This window comes from Barbus barbus, assembly GCF_936440315.1.
Source record: "Barbus barbus genome assembly, chromosome: 23".
NCBI lineage: Eukaryota > Metazoa > Chordata > Actinopteri > Cypriniformes > Cyprinidae > Barbus > Barbus barbus.
The window spans coordinates 16457386-16480312 of record NC_136751.1 but is presented as its reverse complement, the minus strand read 5'-3'; the positions used below and the strand labels follow the sequence as shown (position 1 = coordinate 16480312).

The 22927-nt window shown below is 35.2% G+C and overlaps 2 protein-coding genes across 3 annotated transcripts in view; both read right to left on the bottom strand.

Moving 5' to 3' along the window:
* The window catches only part of LOC306843175 (FERM domain-containing protein 5), a 109468-nt gene extending 106064 nt beyond the window's left edge, over nt 1-3404 (bottom strand). Inside the window, exon 1 of one of the 2 annotated variants that reach the window (XM_079374476.1) lies at nt 3052-3404. In XM_079374476.1, coding sequence (XP_079230602.1) covers nt 3052-3153 — 102 coding nt within the window. In that variant the 5' untranslated portion in view covers nt 3154-3404. The remainder of the gene's footprint in view (nt 1-3051) is intronic. The other variant, XM_079374477.1, reaches the window with a different exon arrangement.
* A 389-nt stretch (nt 3405-3793) lies between these two features.
* Nucleotides 3794-19952, bottom strand: LOC306842578 (mucosa-associated lymphoid tissue lymphoma translocation protein 1-like; the record flags this gene model as incomplete). Its single annotated transcript, XM_079373523.1, is given in 16 exon segments — nt 3794-4919; nt 5260-5376; nt 6132-6289; nt 7821-7970; nt 14541-14668; nt 14763-14837; nt 14980-15157; nt 16994-17197; nt 17756-17791; nt 18709-18805; nt 19003-19178; nt 19368-19500; nt 19626-19750; nt 19869-19884; nt 19886-19912; nt 19914-19952. Coding segments are annotated over 16 exon segments (1995 nt in total). The 3' UTR covers nt 3794-4583.
* Nucleotides 19953-22927: the final 2975 nt, after the last annotated feature.

The following is a 22927-nucleotide window of genomic DNA, read 5'->3' as shown; positions in this document are numbered from 1 at the left end:
GACAATTGAGAAAAAAAAAAAAATGAAAAGATTGTGTGTTAAATCAAAAACCTGTTAACTGGTTACCTTACGCTATACAGTAAAAAAAAAAAAAGTGAATGATTTAACATTGCATATGAAATACTGTCATACTAAATATTATCTTCTTATTTATGTATCATAATGTGCCTTAGGGTATTTGTTACATTTTTTGTTATTTAGTTGCATTGTTTTAGTGTTACATATGTTATCCTCATGGTGTTTGGTCTTTGTTTTTATCTCTATGTGAGAAGTGGTCATGTTTTATGTACAGTACAGACCATTTACAGTGAAATCTAATTTATCAAGTGGCTTTCTGTTTTACGACACGCATTATTATGATGAATTATCAGTACACTTTAAAGGAAAAATGTGATTATGGTAATTCAAGTTGATTGGTTTATTAACATCATATCTCTTAATGAGACTGTTATAATTGTCACTGTAGTTTAGTTAATTTCTGGAAACTACATCTGCCAGTTTTCACAGTGGGACTCTGTGATGTTGTGCTGTTTTTATTAAAATATTCTGCAGTGCAACAGTATAATATCAGCTTTAAAGTCATGAATGACAGATCTATATATGAAGTGTGGTTATTCTGTCAATATTTGGACATTTTGAGCAAATCGTACTGGGCCAATTGATCCCCCATATAAAGTCTCAGACACAGGATGTCTTCAGATATTTTACTGTAAGTCAAGAAAATATATCTTTAGACACTTATATAAATTCTGTACTGTGAGAATAAGATTACTCCACATTATCACCACAAAAAACATTCAAACATAATCTCTTCCATGCTACTTCCATGGTACTTTTTTCCTTTCACTGTCAAATCATTTCAACAAGCCTTTAAATATCAACAGGTCAACACGATGTGGAATTGTGGCAATAAAACAAACACTCCTTCCTCATAAAGACAGTTTAAAGTCTTCACTCGGGTGGCTCCTGAAAAATTCCTCTCCTTTTTTCCTTCTTATAATCCTCTCTAACACGCAATGATTGTCTTGATGTGTCGAAACTGTATGAAAGCCTTGAGGGAGTGCGTGTCATCTAGGAGCCGCAGTCCTCTCAGACTTCTGAGGGCTGAGAAATAGGATGCTCTCAGACTGACTGTAATGGAAAGCGATCTGTGGGCTCCCGTTTCATTTCAAGCTACACCTGAAACAAAGGCATCCTCAAAGAAAGACAAACAGCTGAATACAGGAAAAAATGCCAACCTGCACTCGGTTACATGTCTGTGTCTCCTATTAAAATAAATCACGTCGGTCTTTGTTCATTTTCTTTTATAAAAAATATATATATTATTTTTGCTCTGTTTGAGGGGAGCTAAATGAAAAACTTATGCAGTATTCATAATAATCATCAACCGGTACAAGTCAATAGAATAATTAGCCTATAGAGTGTCAACAAGACGATCAGGTTAGTTTTGGGGCAAATTCATCTATGCATGATATTACACTTGACATTTTTTAATATAAAATAAATTAATATCTTTTAGTTTACATCCTATGAACTGCTTGACCACATATTAAGTATTTTGCGAACCTAAAAGTAACAATTCACGAATCAACCAATGAAAAAGTTAATATAATAATTAGGCCTAGTCTGTATTAAACAGTATCAACAAGACAATAAGTGTGAAATATAAGCTAGCTCTTATATGCATGATATTATACAACATCATTTTACATAGAATAAATCAATATTCCCACCAAATATGGCAAAACACACAAATCACAACGTCAACTGTGCAAAGTCCCTGTAAAAACTGCAAAAATGTTCATCGAAGAAAAAAAAAAAAGAACAAACTAAAACAATTAGCGTTTCCCTCAGGGAAAGCAGGGTAATAAACTAAACCTTCTCCTAAAATATTATATGTGGATGATCAAAAAACGACCTTTATAAATGTGAGTAATGTTTAAATAAAAACAAATTACTTTCAGTGTTGGATCATTGAGAAAAATGTACTAGAGACAATTGAAAAGAGTGAAACAGTTAGGTTTGGTTGCAGTTTCTCCATCCCCAGTGTTTATGATGTAACCCTCCCTTCATCACGGAGTAACAGACCTCCCATATTCTGCCGGATTTCACACACCCCTGTACTGCCAGTGCTTAGCAGCCAGCCATCCATGCTGCTCTGCTAAACTGCTTGATTTACAAGTGCCCAAGGGGCAGTTTTGGAGACCAAAGCATACATTATTAATGGATGTGTAGTGTTGACATCATGCCAGAATCCATACAACACTTTCCTGCTTATGGAGCATTTCCAATACTATGATAATAAACTGTCAAGGGGACACGTGCATTGAATAAATTGATTCTCTGAAGTAGGTCCTGGCATGTTTACTACAGACTTCTCTCAAACGCCCAATCCAAGTGTGATACAAGTGATGTCTATGCAAAAGTTAAAGGAATAATTCACCCTAAAAAGAAAAATCTGTCATCCGTGGTGCACAAAAGGAAATGTGACCGACAGCCTAACTCAGATTCGTTTTCAGTGTATCCTGAAGCGGTCAAGAACATCTCCTTTTGTGTTCCACAGAAAAGAAGACAATCATACAGGTTTGTTTATTTTTGGTTGCACTGTTCCTTTACACCAAAATATCACTATGGATGCTCCTAAAACACCTCAAACTCACCCATGTGTCCAAAAAATAAATAAAAATAAACTGAGGTTGCTCTTACAGAGAAGAAATTGCTACGTAAAACAATTTAAATAAACAAACCAGATGCTAACTACTACATTTACATTCCAGTATAGCAGCATTTCAGTGTTGAGTTCTGGTAGATGGGAATCCAGCACATCAACAATAGTCATGATGAAAGCAAAAATCAAACATAATCTGAACAGCATTTACAAGCTAAAACTCTTCCACATCAGACGAGCGTTGCAGGATTTTTAAGGAGCTGGTTTTAGGGGGGATGCTGGCTGCTGGCACCTGCTATTAACCCCCACTGCGCACGCTTCTGCAACAAAAGCTCTGCTGATGGCTGTTTTTCGGCAGCACAGGTGCCGCTGGTGAAACTGACCTGAATGGTGCAGGTATACTCCGTATCATCCAGCAGTCTGACCGTGCACATGAATTCTCGCTCCAGGTTTCTGACGCTGCTACTCATCAGCCGACTCAACATCTTCTCAGAGCACGATCGCTGCTCTGCGTCCGGGACCAGAACAAAAAGCTCAAGCAATGTCACATCGACCAAACTCTCCGGTCGCCCAGGTGAAACGAGCTAACCGAAGCCGACGGCATCTTTATCCGATGACATGAACGCTGCAGAGGCTCGGGTGAGTGTTTTATTGTCTGTTATCGCGAACAGGTTCCTCCAGAACGCATCCAGCTCCAGATTAAGTCGCTGTGGTTACGAGCAGACAGTAGCAGCCCGAGTGTTGACCATTCACCGCTTGATATTTGAGCAAGGGGGCGGGACCACAGAAGCTGATTGACACTCCTTCCAGCCAATGGTTAAGATCTCCAAATAAGGACGCGTTAATGAAAGATTGGGGTGCTGCTGCGTATTTGGAGGTCATTGTTGTCCAATAAGATGCTGGACAAAGGTAGTAGTAAGGTTATAAGGAATACTCTCTACTCTGACGCTTTTCCTGGAGCAGTATTTTTTTCTTCTTTTTCTTCATTTGGCAGCAGGACCAAGTCTTTGGTATCAATAACATCATCAAAGTAGTGTCTTACAAAATATTGCATAAGACTCGTCTCACTAAACAAAAAGATGTATCGAAGATATAAATGAAAATGAAACATTTACTAATGTTTTTAAATATTTATTCAAGATTGTTTTAAAATGATTTAGAAATTTCTATTGGTAGAAAATTGGTATGTGCGGGATACATTAATAATTTTTTCACATAAATTAAAACAAAAAACACTGAAAGCGCACAGTGTGACTATATGTGATATACTATATATACACTAATATATAATATTAATGTTACTGTATATATCTTTTGTCTGTGTTCTTCTGGTACTGAATAAATAAGATCTTTTTTGTATAATCTATGGTTGTTTTCAGCTTCATGCAACATTAATTTTAATTATCTGTAAATTTGATATGACTTCAATTTAAAACACTTGTAAATACGACGTGTTAAACTAAAAATAAAAATGACTTTATGACCTAATCCAAAACACCTCCTGATTTTCCACATTTGTCATAAAAACGCATAGAAATGTAACTGCATCTTTTAATATTCGTTCTACAAATGCATTAATATTTAATGACTTTAATATCAATACCTCTACATTCCAAGACTGCATTTGAATATTAAATTTCATCACACAGGGAAACTCCAGAAGTAGTACTTTATTGGTTATATAAGAATATTACACTTAATTTGATTTACAAATAATTTGTATAAATATTTCTACATTTGCATGAGAATTTCTTCCTTTCATTGCCCTTTCTCTCTCTCTCTCTCCCTCTCACACACACACATTTACTGTATCGCAACTGGTAATTAGTAAGCAAAAAGTAAACAATTAATGTAAGAAAAATCCTTTGCTGCATCAACACAATGTCTTACTGTGTGTTTGTAAAAGGAAGGAACATCACATAGTGAATTCATTAGAGTCATTTTCATCATTCTCCTCTGGTTCATTGCTGCTCATGGAGGTGGATTTGGCTGAACTCTGTAATCGGTTCTCAGCCTTGCGTGTGTAGGGTCGAGCAGGTCGAGGATGGTTCTGATGATGAGGATATCTTATATTAGACATGTGGTCCATGGTATGGACACGACTCTCTTGTCTCCTGTCCACTGGTCTCATCTGATTTAGCTTGCAGGAGGCAATGAGAGGCCTGCCTATGTCCAGCTCTTTGCTCACGGTGAGACGTTCTTTAGTTTGTGTATGGGTGTAGTGCAGCGTCACTTTGATTACCAGAGATCCCTAGGAAGTATGAATAAACTGCAATTAGTTAATGTCTTTAAACAGTATTCCAGATATAGTGTATTATTCTACATCAGTGGTTCAGTGGTATATATTATAATAAAAATATTATATATATATATATATATATATATATATATATATATATATATATATATATTGTAAGTTCATAGCCCTTTGAATTTTTAGTAAGTTGAATTTTATCTTTTGCATATTACATGCTCTCCAAAACCCTATTATTATCTGTGACCAGTTGACAATCAAGTGTTTTAAATTGAACGTGTATTTCAGTCCTCAGTGTTTTAAAATTTAAGATCTATACCACTATTTTTCATTGTACCTGGAGTCTTTGAAGGCAACATAATCTGAGGGTGCAGTCAGGAGTTTCACCGCTGTTCACAAGCAGACTGTCCATTTCTTCTGATCTACCAGAACCTGAGAAAATGTCCTGCATTTGCTAAAAACAAAAACATATCACCACTTAAACTGTCATCAAACATACAGGTAAAGTGAATTTTTTTTTTATGTTAAATCATTATTGTTTAAACTATTGTGAAAATAAAAATGCAGCTATATACATAATATATCAGAGGAACAATTTTCTAAAATCTATTTTTTTTTAATTATTTGCCTATTTAAAACAAATATATTTGAGTTTTGAGTGCATTGATTGTGTATAAATATATATAAATGTACTAAAAGTACTAAAAAGGTAAATAAAAATAAAACAAGAATAAAAAGAAACAAAAACAATAAAAAAAGACAAAAAGCACAACTAAAATTAAAATGAAAACTGAAAATATTCATATTAAAAATGAATATTATAATATTATATAAATAATCCTGAATTAACACTGATTTTGAGTTGTGATCAAAATATGCTACCAAAATCTGTTACAGCTCAAGACAGTTGTTGAGCAATGCTTGATACAAAATATTAGACCTATTTTGTCTTGAACAGACTTGAACAGAAGGGAGTGAAAACTGTTTCATTTTATTATTTGCTTTAATGTTTAATGGCACCGCATGAACCTCCTCTGTATTATGGTCATAATTTGGAAAATTTTAAGAAGCACATTCAAGTACAAAATACTATGAAATCAACCCTCTTTCCTTTTCGGGGCCCTCCCGTCCTGACTCTCATATCCCCCTTGTGTATCAGTTTGTATGTGTTTATGACAGCAAAAGAGGACATGAAAAGTTGTGACTTACTGGTTCACTCTCAAGAATCAGAGTGCAGTCCTGGGCCTTAGCGCTTGTGTTCCTCACTGTACCAAATACAACTAGGACATTGGAGAACAAGGCTGAGAAACTCAGCTCCACCTTGACACCACAATATGGAAAGTCCAGAGACCTTCGGCCAGGAAGAACTGAGAAAAACATGAGAAAACACATAAATACACAGCAGTGCAAAAATATTAACTCACTTAATGGGGAAAAAAGGAAACTCACATAACAGAAACCATAAAGTATTAGATTCTGATAAGTATGATAAGTATAACCATTATATTTGTTACTGATGTTGCGCAAAAGTAAGATAACTGATGCATTCATCAAAAAAAAACACGATCAAGCATGTTTAAAGGTGTCAGAATACATGGTTTGCTCAAAATTAAGCTGTTCTTATATTTAAATGACAGCTGGTCAAGTTTTTAACTTGACAAATAATACCCGTCACAGTCTAAAGTGAATAATGGAATCAGTTTGAATCAGATCACCAGTGACAATGTTTGGGAGGAAATCCATTTCTTTTTAAAGCAGACACATGGTTTATGAATGATCTTTCCGCAGTGCTCTTACCATGAGTCATGTATCACAATCTTACCCACAAATGAAACCAAAACGGAAGTCACAAACTGTGAGATGGTTACGGGTGATAGAGCACTTTTGACTGTAGGCACTGACACTGACTTCTGTTTCACTGTATTCAAATCTGCATCTTCATTACTGATGCTGAATCTAGCATTTTAAAGGGGAAACATCATGAATAACAAACATCATGAATCAAAAACTATTGAAATAGTTCAATGTAAGAATAATGTATAATGACAAACTGATTATTTCTCATGTTAGGGACATTTAAAGAGGTCAATTAAATAAAGATCTTAAAAGTACAGCAGTAAAAACTCAAAGTCAAAGAGTCAAAAAGGACGGAAACTGGTTATGAAACTGGTTATGTTCTATTTCTTTGGTACAAGAGACCTTTACTCACAAAAAAATAAATGTAAAAATATTTTAAAATAGAAAACACTTCTTCTTGCTGTTTACTGTATTTAAATAATTGCAGCCCTGAGCCCTGTATAAGAGCATAAGAGACTTTTTCCAGAAACATATTAATTATTCCACATTTTTACCGGTAGTGTAAGTGCAATTCTGGTGGAAAGAATACATAGAACATATAGGGCATAAATTAACCCCATTAATGAAGGTATTTTTGTTTGTTTGTTTACACAGGATGCATTTGAGAAAGGAACCTCTGATAACATAATATGTGACCCGGGAGCACAAAACCAGTCGTAAGTAGCACAGGTATATTTGTAGCAATAGCAAAAAATACATTGCATGGGTCAAAATTATTTATTTTTCTTTTATGTCAAAAATCATTAGGATATTATGTAAAGATTATGTTCCATGAAGATATTTTGTAAATTTCCTACCGTAAATATATCAAAACTTAATTTTTGTTTAGTAATATGCATTGCTAAGAACTTCATTTGGACAACTTTAAAGGTGATTTTCTCAATATTTCAATTTTTTTGCACCCTCAGATTCCAGATTTCAAATAGTTGTATCTCGGCCAAATATAGTCCTATCATAACAAACCATATATCAATGGAAAGCTTATATTCTGCAAGGTTTTGTGGTCCAGGGTCACATATAAAGTTGGTGTTGTGTAAATACCATTAGCCTGTTTCCAACAAGCATCCCGCCGGCAGAGCTCCATGGTGTGTCCAGATGTTCGCACAGGATCGGTCAAAGCCCGTGGCTCTGTCAGAGTGTGTCTGATCTCTACTACCTGCCTGCCACGCACCAGTGCGTCCTTACCCAGATCTAAAGGAGAACGACAGGGTTCATTATAAACCAAACAATATTTTCTCTATTACAAAATGTTCTCTACACACTACACTATTACTGTTTTGCTGAAACGTGATTAATTGGTGTTCATCATGATTATCAGACACTGAAACATGACTCAGCAAATTGTCCATATAATTGGGAAGTTAAAAACCTTTGAGGAACATGCTATAAGGTTCCTTCCCTAATTGCAAAAGAAAGTAAAATAGCAATTCACACATATTAAGTTCTGCTCTCAAATAAGAAAAACTGAATTGAGATGTGCTGCTTTTTTAGTGCAGAAACATTGCAAAAAATTACAGGATTTTACAATTGTAATATAAATTTTATTGCGAAAGCACTGTTAAAAAAAAAAAAGATAGTGCCTCTGTGTATAAGGCATGGTTCAAAAAGACATGATTGATTCAGTCAGTGTGGAAGAAATTGACTGGTCTGCAGAAAGCCAAGTCCTAATCCCAGCTGAACACCTCTGTGTCCCAACACTTTTGTCCTTATAGTACAGTGGCCAAGAGAGCTCAACGCGCTGCAACTTCAGAAAACACATGCAAATAGACAAAGCACAAGCAAATCAAGAAAACATCTTCATCAGTTTGACAGCAGGTGGTGCAAATGCTCACAACACAACCAAAAAAAATGTATTTGCAGTGCTTTTTTTGGTTGTGTTGTGAGCATTTGCAGCATGTGTGTTGTCAAATTGAGGAAGTTGTTTTCTTTATTTGCAGGTGTTTTATCTATTTGCAGCGAGCTGAGCTCTCTCGGCCACTGTATTATAGTGACTATACACGTCATTGGTGTTTGGTGATGAGTTTTTGGCTCAAGGTCTGCATTTAAAGTCACAGCAGAGGAGTTCAGCTGGGATCAGGACTTGGCTTTCTGCAGACCAGTCAAGTTCTTCCACACTGACTGAATTAATCATGTCTTTTTGAACCGTGCCTTATACACAGAGGCAGAAAATTAGAAGCACACAATTCCCTAGAATATCATTATATGCTTAAACATTAAGATTTGTACTTATAGAAATTACTAAAGTAGTCAAACATGTTCATTAGAAGGGGGTGACCCAATACATTTGGCAATATATATATATATATACACATTTTTTTTCTCCTCTAAATTCATTATATATTTACTTCCAGTACAAGTTGTAAAATTTATTGCTAAATGAATAATATTTATAATATAACATTATTAAATAATAGTGAATTAAATTGATCAAAAGTGAACATAAATACATGTATAATGCTGCAAAAGATTTGCTTCAAATAAATGCTCTTCTTCAAACTTTCTATTCATCAAAAAAATCCTGAAAAGAATTTGCATTACAGTTTTCACACAAAAATATTATTAAAATGTTAAATATTAAAATATTGTTCAACATTGATAATAATAAGTAATGCTTCTTGAGCACCAGATTAGCATATAATAATGATTTCTGAAGAAGCAGGTGACACTGAAGACTGGAGTAATAGATGCTGGAATAAATAAACAGGAATAAATTACATTTTAAAATATAAAACAGTTATTTTAAATTGTAATTATATTACACAATATTACTGTTTTTACTTTATTTTTGACCAAATAAATGCAGTCTTGGTGAATTTAAGAAATTTTTTTTTTTAATTACTGACTCCAAACTTGAATAATAGTGTAAATACTAATAAATTGAACACTTATTCCAAAAAAGAAACTGCTAGTCAAAAATATAGAATAAAGCCACACTAAAATGATTGAGTAGTGAGTTGTGCTTCACCAGTAACCAGTGTTGAGGCATTGATTTATGATCAAAGACAGTTATTGAGACAGGAATGAGTATAGTTCTTGTGGGCATGACAAACACAGTGATAATGGCAGTGGAACAGGGTGCAGACTGAGCAACAAACATACAAGACAGGAGGAGGGGTGGGTGTAAGTGGGGCACCCTGCAACCATTCCTAGGTTAAGCGCTCTCAAATTTCCCCACCTGAGCACAGCAGCCAGAGAATGAGGTCACATGCTTTGGCAGCAACAATATAAAAAGCCAAGTGCTGTTACCAAAGAGACCAATCAAACAACCAAATAAGCTCTCTGCAGGGAGAGGGGGATTTGCTCAACCATTAAAACACAAATCCACGTTCACATCATGCCGTGGAGGGTACGAAAACCAATGTCTGGCATACAGTGGATGTCAACCAGTTGTTGCAAGTGCTACAAGTGTTCCAAGTATAACTCCACTAATGATCAAAAGCTCTGAAAGACACTGTGACCTTGTTCACCACATCTTACTACATGTGTGAAGTATAATGTAATATGACAATATCTTGTTATTACTGTGCTTAAAAGGTAGCACTGTTCTGAAATTGCTCAAAAATTGCTCTGGTTAGGCTTTGATATGAACATTTAATATTGACTTTACTGTATTGTGACTCCTGTTTTAGGGCCCTGTGAAATCCGGAAATATGTGAAATAAATATTTTTTTCCCAAATTCCATAACTGAATTCTGTTTTAATGGTTTATTAAAGTTTAATATTAAAAAAAGAAGGCTAATAAATTTTTTACATTTAATTATTTATTCAAATTTTAACAATAATAGTTTATATTATTAGCTATTATTAATTACTTTTATGCGGTTTATTATTAAACATGGGGGTAATCAAATAAATGCATACAACTAATCTTTTAAAATATTCCTTAAGTAATATTATATTATTTAATTTTTTATTACTTTGAAAAGTACATTCAACCAATTTGTTTTTACCCAAAGTTTATCAAATGAAATTATAAAATGCTCATGAAGTAACTTCAACTTCAACTTTATTTAGTTATAAAGCACTTTCAAGACCACAATGTGGAGACCAAAGTGCTGTACAGGAAGACTAAATAAAAATATAAGAATAAAAACAAGCATAAAACATCATAAATATATACCATAACAACAACAAAGAACAAATTACAAAACATTTTCAAATGCTAATGCAAACAAATGAGTTTTAAGCGCACTCTGAAATACAGGAAGTGTAGGAGAAGATTTTACAGACAGAGGAAGATCATTCCAAAGCCTTGGAGCAGCAACAGAAAAGGCCTGATCACCTTTGCATTTTAAACGAGATCGAGGGACCATCAGATGCAATTGATCATTAGAACGCAAAGACTGTCCTATAGGATTGATGCAAACTGATTAAATCAGAAATATACTCTGGTGCTAAACCATGCAAATCTTTAAAAGCATATAATAGCACTTTATAATGAATCCTGTATCGTACAGGAAGCCATTGTAATTTGATAAGCACAGGAGTAATATGCGCTCTCTTCTTGGTTCCCGTTAAAAGCCTAGCCGCAGAATTCTGAACAAGCTGTAGGCGAGAGAGAGAGAGAGGCCTGACTCACGCCCAGATACAATGCATTGCAATAATCCAAACGAGATGACACAAAAGCATGCACAACTTTCTCCAAATCCTCAAAAGAAAGGATAGACTTCAACTTAGATATAGATCGAAGATGGAAAAAAATATTTTTAACTACGGCATTAATTTGACAAAAAAATTTGAGCTCAGAGTCAAAAATGACACCACGGTTTTTCACTCTAGAAAGATTTTTCCCAGGAAGTAAGCCCAGGCAGTCAGTGACATCATCCACACATCCCTTTTTACCAAATAAAATAAACTCAGACTTCTCATTCAGTTGGAGAAAATTGTTAGGTAACCAACACTTAACCTCAGCCAAACAATCATACAGAGATTGAATGGATAAATTATTCTTGCGTTTCAATGGCAAATAAATTTGTGAGTCATCAGCATACAAATGATAATGAATGCCATGTTTTTCAAAAATTGTTCCTAGAGGGAGCATATAAAGGGAGAACAAAAGAGGTCCCAGGATTGAACCCTGAGGAACCCCACACATGAGAGGGGCAACAGATGAAGAGTAATTCCCTAGACTGAGCAAGTCCTATCTTTTAAGTATGAGGAAAACCATTCTAAGGCTAAACCCTGAATGCCAACATGGTCTCTAAGGCGATCAATGAGTATCTTATGGTCAACTGTGTCAAATGCTGCGGTAAGATCTAAAAGTAACAGAACAACATAACTTCCAGAATCAGCACCACGTAGAATATCATTAGTAACCCTCAAAAGAGCTGACTCTGTACTATGGCCGGCTCTAAACCCTGACTGAAATTTATCCGAAATGTTGTTCTTCACCAAAAAATCATTAAGCTGTGCATACAAAATCTTCTCCAGTATCTTTGATATAAAAGGCAATTTTGAAATAGGACAAAAATTATTCATATCAGAGGGAGGAGTCTAAACCAGATTTTTTAAGAAGGGGCTGGATAACTGCATGTTTAAAACTAGGTAGAACAACACCAAATTTCAAACTATTATTCATAATAGTTCAAATGTACCAATAGAATTAACCACCTCTTTAAATAAAAAAGAAGGAATCACATCACAGGGAGACCTAGTGGGCGTCATATGCGCAATTATTTCTTTGAGCCGTGGAAGAGAGACAGGCGTAACACAATTCAAGTCTAATTTGAGCAGTCTTATCAATGAAAAATTTTACAAACTTTTCACATGTGTCAACAGAATGAGAGAGTAATGGCATTACAACAGGATGGAGTACAGTATTTACAGTAGAAAAAAGCACTCTAGGATTATGGCAGTTCTTCGATAATATCAGAAAAATAATTAGATCTAACTAATTTAACAGCTCTATGGTATTCACTCAAACAACTCTTTAAAATCTCATAAGAAACCTGTAGTTTATCTTTAAGCCATTTACGTTCAGCCCTCCTGCACTCTTGCCTAAGAGCACGGGTATTACTGTTCAACCAGGGCTGTGTCTTAACCTTTTTATTCCTAATTTCCGAAGGAGCCACAAGATCTAAAATATCTGAACATGTAGAGTTGATCTGACTGACCAACTCCTCAGGTCCAATACAGGGAGAGGGAGACTCAATCAATGTAATTAAAGGAGAAACTGAAAATTTACTAGTAGTACAACGAGTAAGAGCACGAGAAGCAATAGAAGAAGAAACATTCATAATCTGAGTACTACGTGGGAAAATAGGGCTAAAAAAGACGGCTCAGAGAAAACAGTGTCCTCAATTTTCACCCTACTAACTGAAAAACCCAAAGATAATATGAGGTCAAGAGTATGACCACGCTCATGTGTTGGACCTGAAACACACTGTAAAAAAATCGAAATGACTAATAAATTTAAAAACTCTCTAACCAAGAGCTTTGAAGGGCAACAAACATGTATGTTGAAATCCCCCAAAATTTAAATATTGTCAAAAGAAAGGACAATAACAGATAAAAATTCAGAAAACTCCTGAATAAAATCCCCATTAATGTTTGGGGGTCTATAAATCAAAACACATAACACAGATTTAAAAGAATTCAACATAATTAACTGAGTTTCAAATGTACACTGAGTGTCAGTCCTCTGTCGTGTGTGTCATGTGTTCCCGCCTCTTGTGTCCATATTTGGTTTGTTTCCTGTCCTTGTTTAATGTGATCATTAGTTAATTCTTGTCCAGCCGTGTTTGTCTAATTATCTATGATTATCCTGTGTATTTATAGTCCTTTCTATTCAGTTTGATTTCGTCTGGTCTACTTGTTACTCCCCAGCGTTCCTGTCTGTATATGCCTTGCCCTGCCCTGCCTTTTTTTTTTTTGAAGTAAAGGCTGTTATTTTGAGTTACATCCTCGTCTGCGTGTTCCACGTTCCTCCCTGTGACACTCAGAAGGTAAAAGTCTGCATTTGAACCTGTCTTTAAAAGCAACAGCAAGACCCCCACCCCGGCCAAAAGACCTGGGTGTACTAAAAAAACTTCAACCAGGAGGAGAAAGTTCAGAGAGAGTAGTCGTTTCACCAACATTGAGCCAAGTCTCAGTTACAAATAAGAAGTTTAATTCATGAAAGAGAAAGATCATTTAAAATAAAAGACTTATTAGCAAGAGATCTTGCATCTTGCAAGTAAACTTTGAGCAGATGAAATGCATGTGTTCATGTCCTCAAATAATAAGTCAGTTGACTAAAAAGATGCATGCTTGAGTATGTTGAGTAGATGAAACTGCACCACATTTTGCAGTTTAATATTCACAGACATTATTCCATATTCAATTTGATTAAGTGGACCGCTCATCCAAATTATGCCAAATTCTATGACGTTATACAGTAAATTTCATTTTTAAGACTGGATTCTGCAATTACGTCCACATTTTCCACATCCCAGAAATCATAAGATCCTACGATTTTAAGACCTCTGAAAATGAGAGTTGCTATGAAATTTTGTGGGCAAAAAGGCCATTGTCTATTGTAAATATTGTAGCGGTGTATGAAGAAAAGCTCACACAGAGGTCACTTTCAAACTAAGCAAATTTCTATTCTATCTTTTGTCTTCATGTGAAATTCACAATCGCGTGAATTCCCGATTGAAATGACTGTATTTCACCCACGAAAATGTGACAGCACGGCACCTTTAGAAGGAAGCTGTAGGCAGTATAGGTAGTGAGGCAGCCCTCTAAGTTTTGGAACAGAAGAGTATTGGTAGCAGCACTCACCCTCAGAGACCTGCTCCAAGACATGGGTCACCCTCTCTGGCTTTAAGACATGTTTGTTCAGATACTTGGTAAAGATCCCTGTGCTCTTGCCACCATCCTGGACCTCAAAAGCTTCGGCATCTTCACTCCTGTGGGAGCAAACGCCATGATAAAACAAACAGAACACAATCACTGTTGTTTAAGAAGTTTTGTTGGAGGCTTAGAAGAATTGTCAGTACTTACGTGGCGTATCCATACACAGTGTTGCCCAGAGGAGCCAAAGGCTTAATTTCAGAGGGAGGACCTTTTTGTTTGTACCTGGAGGATATAAAATTGCAAAAACATTGAACAGTGTGGTAGCATAAAAAATTTCAAACAATTTCAAGAATCTGTAATTCTAAATGGATGTGTTTTAACAAACAAATAGTTGCACAAGATCATCATATTCCCGCAGGCCTACCATTTCCTACAGGTATCCAGGAGAATGACATTGAGCTGGGCTTTTCTCTCCTGCATACTGTGCATGACTCTCTGTACGCACACACAGTTTTCTGTACGGTAGGGTCGTGGAGCGTCAATGGCCACCAGGTAATTTCTGCCAGAGTGCTCATAGCCATGGCCAGCGTAGTAAAAAACAGCTGAAATTGGGGAAAGAGAAAGTGTGTTTTAATGGTCTACAATATTCAATATGTTTCTGTTTCAGGTCTCTGGATAAGTACCTTTTATATACAACATTGCCTTTTTTAAATATTTAATGTAAATGAATTACAGAGAAATCAACACATACTTTTATTGTTAAAATAAGTTCAAAAAAGTTTACAGGAAGCGAGACTCAAATCTTAGGAAACAGAAAACTGCTGTTGTAACTGTAAAATCTCTCAAGCTAAAAAAAATTAAAATTCTGTCATCATATACTCACCCCATGACATTCCAAAACCCGCATGACATTCATTCTTTCAAAGGAACACAAAAGAAGAATTCTTTGAGAATATCTAAACCATAAAAGCATCAAAGTAATTCATTCGACTCATGCACTAGATTCCAAAACCATGCTTCCAGAACCAGTTGATCTGGTTGCATTGGACTCAAAGTTTATCAGTGAATAACAACTTCAAATGTCAGCTTGTTTACAACACAAAGCAATTGTATGGCTTTGGAATACACCACATGAGCCATTATAAGACTTTTACAGTGCTTTTGTGTACTTCTTGAAGCTTGAAATTTTTAACTGTACAATTTGTGCTCCACAGAAGGAAGAAAAGAGACATTTGCTAAGTTTGGCAAAACATTAGGGTGAACAAATGATGACAGAATCGTAATTTTGGGATAAAACACGTGAAAACTACATAATGTTTTGTATTTTGTTGATGCTGTGACTAACCACACTGTAAAAAAAAAAGTTGAGCAAACTTAAACTTTTAAGGCAACCAGCTCAACTTATTTTTGTAGATTTTTGAGTTCTCTCAACTTTTTGTTGTATAATCTTAAAACAAAAAGTTGAGAAAACTCAAAAATCTGCTGAAGCTGTTTGCCTTAAAAGTTTAAATTCTCAACTTTAGATTTTTTTCAGCACTGTAAAAAAAAAAAAAAAAAGTTGAGCAAACTTAAAGGGATACTCCACCCCAAAATGCAAATTTTGTCATTAATCACTTACCCCCATATTACCCCACAGGCAATCAAAGTAATGACTAAACACTTTCCATTTTTCACTTTCCATTGATTAAACTATGTGCCAAAATTATCTTCATTATGAGGAAGTTTACAATACAAGTTTAAAAAAAGGAAAGTCCAATGTTGGCTAAGCAACTATTGATTAGAATCTATTGAATCTATTGATTAGAAACATTATAGGATTCTGGAGATGAAAGCAGCAAGGCACACTACTGCCCACACATCTTTTATCAGCCAATCAACAGACTACAGCACCTCAATGCTACTCTGAAAAAAGCCCTTTGGTTGAAAGTGCTGTGGTTTTTTTGACCCATGACATGCACTGATACTGTATCACCGGAAAACAACACTTTTTTTTCACTCAAATGGAACTTCCTCTGACTCGTCACGGAGACACACCAGTTTATTGAGCAACACTAAAATTAATTTTTTAGGAGAATTTCAAATGGATTGTGTAGTGTCCAGCACTGGAAAAAACATCAGTCACAACAATTTCCAGCAAAAAACATACACTATGGAAACACAATGGATAGCACTGATAGCCACAACTTCAAACTGAGTAATCCGGATTATTTCAAATGAGCATGTTGTTGCACGCTGCAATTTATCTTTTAAAATATAACTCTAATTTATAACTATTTTTTTGCAGTCAGAGAACCTGAAACTTTCACCTCAAACAAGCCATTGCCTTCAGTGCAAACTCTACATCCTGTGAGAGAATTAATTCTAGTTAAAGCAGTAATGAGAAACACACCAGGCATTTCCTACCGGCTCCTCCAGCAAACCCACAACATGTGACTCACCATACACTCCACGGTCCAAGAGCTGCAAGAACTTGTCAATGGCAGCCTGCATTTCCTGAAGGGTGAGATCAAGCAGAGAGACCACTCTGAAGCCTAGCTGTTGCAGAAGATTGGCCAGCTCATGAACATCCATGGTGGGGGCCATCAGACCAGGATGGTAATTGTAGTTCAGGTTCCCAATCAGTAATGCCACTTTGTCGGTTGCTAAGGGAAAGAATTTGTTTTCCTTTATTCAATTTGTTTCTAAAGGCATTTTTTAAATAATTATATTTTTATTTTACTATATATTTTTTAAATATACAAGTTATATTGATTGCATGGGTAATTTACAAACAGACTTTGTAAAGAAACAAATAAAATGTTATTTTTATGCATAATTTTAAATGCACTTAATTAATATTTTTAATAATTGATTTAATTTAATTACTGGGTATTACAAGTAATTTACAAACAAAGTTTTTGAAAATTATTTTACACATATGTCTTCTATAAGGCGTCCTGCATGAGCTTTGAGTGCAGTTCAATGGAGGATTTGACTTTCTAGGATTTCTTCCATTTCAGCGAACTTTCAAACTTTTAATAAATGGTCATTATTTGAAAACTTCCTGATATTTCAAGCTTTGTCCACAACTGTGACAATCCTACATGAATGACAGTGATTGTTTTCTAGGGGAAATATTCAGGTGGGAGTATACCACAGCTAGGTACTAAGTCTATTTTTAACCTGACATGAGCTGAAAAAAGCTTTTGTCTGTGACCTACCCATAAGTGTGGGCGTTGGTTGTTGATCTGGAGGCGCTGTGGTGGAACCAGAGGAAAAATGTTTTGGTGAAAGTTGAGAAATGAGAAATGTTAGCATGCTGCTGGCTGCTACACCCAAAGCCTATAGCTCGTGTACTTCCACTAGTTTCACTATGGAAAAAAAACTCTCAGAAGGTTAACATTACTTGCATTCCACAATGTGACAAGTAAAAAGGGAAGTTCTCATTGAGCTGGTTTCAGTCTAACTTTAGTTTTACTCTCATGTATCTAAGGACCCGTTTAGACTCAAAATACAATTCAGTTCCTGATTGTTCTTAACTCCTACAAATTGTGGAAAGTACCAGAAATTTGAAACTAGACTGGAACTACACAGAGCACAAAGAATTCATGGCCCAGAGCTAAAGACTGGATGGTTGCCTTTATTAATGTTTTCATCAAACTGCTTTGCATCACATAGCAAGCTGCTAAGAAGATCTGACAGTGTTAATGTGCAAGTCAAATTGAATCATGATGGCAAACAAAGTGAGAAAGGATTATCAAATTTAATGCAAGATCCATTGGTGAGCAAATTATGTAATGCTAAATTTCTCCAAATCTGTTGCGATGAAGAAACAAACTCATCTACATCTTGGATGGCCCGAATGTAATTTTTTAGCAAATTTTCATTTTAGAGTGAACTTTAACTTTAACTATTTTAAAATTGTAAAGTAAAATAAAGATTAAAAAAAAAAGATAAATATTTTTCATGTTTAAATAAACATGAAAATGTAAAAAATGTATGTGGCAGAGATGCTGATAAACAACAACAACTCCAGAAAAAAATACAAAATCAACATATTCTGTATGAACGGCCACTAAAGTCTTCAAAAATCAACTCCAAAGTGGAAGCTGTGCACTGAAGGCCAATGATAGGCTTGAAAAGCTTGACATAAACAGCCGTTGGCGGTTCTTACCAATCTCAATCTCAGCTGCTTCTGACCATCTCTCCTCCAAAATATTTGACACAGCACATAGGTATGAGCCCACAGTGTCTGCACTGGCATTTTCTATCTAAACAAAGAAGACCAAATACAAAACATGATTATTTTAGGCAGCTTCCAACTTCAGTGTGTACCACTGAGTCAGTCATTACAGTCAAAGCAAATCGCTCACACTTAAAAACAATGACCCGAACCCAGCTTGCACATTAAAATGAATCAATACGACAACAAAACAGCTAGAGACAAGGAGTGGTACAGCTGCCTTACTCTAAGTGTTTCTGTGGTCTGTTTAGGAAGGATGCGACCATTTCTGTACCACTGGTAGGCAGGCGCAGGTTTGCCTAATGCTGTGCATTTAAGAGTGAAAGTCTCCCCTGGTTTTACGGTTTGCCTTATTGGGTGAATGACTATATGGGGTTCCCCTCTCCATGCGTGAGAAACACCTAAACACAAAGCATCACGTTATCTAACAGATACTGCAGTCTTAAAACTGTCACATTGAGAAAAAGCTTGCAAAATAAATCACTGATAAGTAAATGTCAGTCTCAATATGGGTTCATGGACTCTTAGGCCAGATGATTAATGCAGCTGCTAATAAAAATGTAATGACAATACAAGACAACGGAAAGTACCTGGTTCATCTAGGATTCTCACTTTTACCCATTCTGTGAACTGATAGTTACAGTACAGGTCGCTCACTCGGCAAACATATTTTCCAGATCTCTGGAGAGAGACGGTGAGCTCGGGCTCTGTCCCACCTGCCACCTGAAAAGATTAAGTAATATGTTATTTGATACTTTTGGGTATTTATTCCTCACAATATTAATATCAACTTTTTTTTTTTTTTTAAATCTAAGCTATAAAAGATATAATATAAAAAGTCTACAAACCTCTGTCTGTTGTTTGTCAAACCACTGATACTTCAATGCACCAGTGCCTATTGCTTGAACTCTTATAGTCACCTCATGGTTTGGTGGTACACACACAGACATCGGCTGCTGCAGAATAACAACTTCTGCCCACAAAAAAAAAAAAAAAAAACATTATATAATCTATCTATCTATATATACATACATGTATATAGAGGTAGAAATTTCTAAAGGGGAAAAAATGCATAAGGATAATTTACACACCAGTTCTCATGACTGTCAGTGCTACTCTTTAGTGTGTAAGGGCCTAGACCGCAATAGTGCTGCACTTTTAAGGTAGTCAGTCATTTCACAATTTTACCACCTGTGTAAAAAGAAAACAGAAGTATGAATAGTGGTATAACATAATCACAAAAGTGGCATTCAGAATCAAAACAATGATACATGGAGAAAAGTTAAGCAATCCAGAGTTTGGAACAGTTAGCACAGATAGTGCTAGATAAAGAAGCAAATTGATCACGATTTCAACAGTGTTTGTACAGTCATTTTGTGCAAAAGTAGTATTCAATAGAAAAGCGACAGCAAATTTGAAATGACTGGGTTCATAATATCTTGTTTATCCTTAAATAATTTTCAACACTTTGCAAGGAAATGAGAAGTCTCTTTCACAAATATAGGTTTATTTAAACATTCCTATTTATGCTTTAAATGTCATTTCAAATTTCTCAGTCTGAAGACTTAAAAATCTCTTTCTTTAAAATGTCACACCACTTCAATCAAATAAAATACCATAATGTATTAGCAGTTATATCAGTTTATGAATTTTAAAGATTATAAAGCAATTCTCCAATATGTAAACTATAAGGAGACAGGGAAAGTTGTATATTGTAGGTATAGGTAAAAAGTATAGGTTTATTTTGGAAATTAAATTTCTGCATACTATAAGCACATGCGGCATTGGCTAAAAAATACTGAAAAATGTTGCATAAAAAACACATGACTTTTTGACCTTTTGTGAAAACATGCACCCATTATTTGGCAAACAGATAACGTAATTAATAACTGTACAAACCGTAACATTTAAAACAACTTCCCCCTAGTTATATTTTTATAATTGTGAAAGCACAAGTTTAACCGTTTCTGTCTGAATGTCAGTGTGGTTTTTATGGCGGTCAATTGTTTACACAGCAGCTACAGAAAAAAATACGATATGGAAATTTTTGTTTGGATGAAAGAAATTTACTAAATTAATTAGGGGTTTGAATTTTTGCCGCAAACCCTTACTGTTATTACTTAGGCATAACGCTTTTTAACAACTTCCCTGTGTGTCAACCAGTCCCGGACGGTAACAGCATCTAGTTTGTGGCGTCGTTCGCTTGAAGTATACAGTAGATGTAGAGGGGTGTTACACTCACCTGTCCTAGCGCTCATTGCTGTGTGCAGTGAGCTGTGAATGCCGGCTGACTGCGACTTATATCACACTCCCCTCCTAAAACCCGTCATGCAAACAAACACAGAGCGTCAGCTGTACCGACGTCTGGATATTCAACATGCTGCGAGAGAGTTTGGCTAAAAAGTGAATGGTTTCCCGTAATAATGACATACTGGCCCTCCCACTACCGCTGTGCTCGGTGTAGATGCGCCCTCAACATCTGCACACTGCAGCAGGTACAGTAGACTGAAAATATTTGTATTTCTTTGTCAGGTTAATGACAGGCTGAAGTCATATTGAAAGCTAACATTCCTGAGCTGGAAAGACGATTGATTATTGGTAGGTAGCCTATATGAGTTTACTAGAAATAGCATAACCAGCTTATATTAAATAATATTTCTACTTGAGGTAAATGTTATTTTCATTATTTTTATTCATAAGTAAAAAAAAAACTGCCTCAAAGTTTTTTGTTTTTCAAAAAGAATGCATAATATTCTCTATTTTTTTTTTCTTGTCTCCATGCTCTCAGCACTTTATCATTGCTTATAAAAGTGACATAAAAATACAAATGCCACATAAATGGTTTGCAATGCAATCTTATTAAATAATATTATAATAATAAAACTTGTTATTATTATTACTTATACAACTTCTAATTTGGCATCCAATTCAAGTCGATTCCCAAGTAATTTGTTGTAAATTAAGTGTGACTTGAGACTGAATGTCACACTATTTATTTGTTTGTTTGTCTGTTTCTTGTTTGTTTGTAGTTGTGCTCCATTCTATGGATCCTCTTTTTGTTTTTGTATTGCCTTACTGTCAGCAATGAACAAATTGATTATACATGTGACACAAACCAGTCATAAGCGTCAATTTTTCCAAATTGAGATTTCTACATCACCTGAAACCTGAATAAATAAGCTTTCCATTGATGTATGGTTTGTCAGGATAGGACAATATTTGGCAGAGAAACAACTATTTGAAAATATGGAATCTGAGGATGCAAAAAAATGCCTTTAAAGTTGTCCAAATTAAGTTCTTAGCAATGCATATTACTAATCAAAAATTAAGTTTTAATATATTTATGGTAGGAAATTTACAAAATATCTTCATGGAATATCCTAATGATTTTTGGCATAAAAGAAAAATCGATCATTTTGACCCATACAATGTATTTTTGGCTATTAGCGACTTAAGACTGGTTTTGTGCTCCAGGGGGCGTATTACAGAAAGATCCTAACTTTAAAACCATGGTAATTTCAGTTAGGAGTAGGACCACATTTAGGACAAACAGCATTTCCTAAGTGCGTTATCTTATCTTAACTACAGATAGGAAAGGGGTATTACAGAAACCTCCTAATTTGACAAAAAACCCTAAAAACCGTCTTAAGTTTAGGACAACCCCACAGCTTTCCTAACTTCAAAATTATTTGAAAAGAACGCTTACAACTGTGCTGTCCGACAATGGTATTACATTTATTGATAGTTGAAAATGAAGAACGAATGAAGACTCTTGGAGGACCCTGAAGATGTGTTATATTTGGATGACAAAACACTTACAATTACAGACTGCCGCACAACATATTACAGTTAGCATAGGAATTGCAGGAACATTTTTTGGCAAAAGGCAATTTTCAAAGTGAAGTAGCTTCTATTATTTAGTTTACCTCATCAGCAGCTAAGCAGTGTTGATTGCTTGGTAACAGACCTGAGAGTGGATTGTCGAGCTTGATTATGCCATTTAAGATTTTCTAACTAGGGAAAAGATACTATTTTGTAAGATAGGATAAGAATCCCAAATCAAGTTAAGATTTTCTTCTGTAATACGAATTTGTGAAAAATCCCAATTTAACATATCATATCTTAAGTTAAGACCTAAGATAAGAAACTT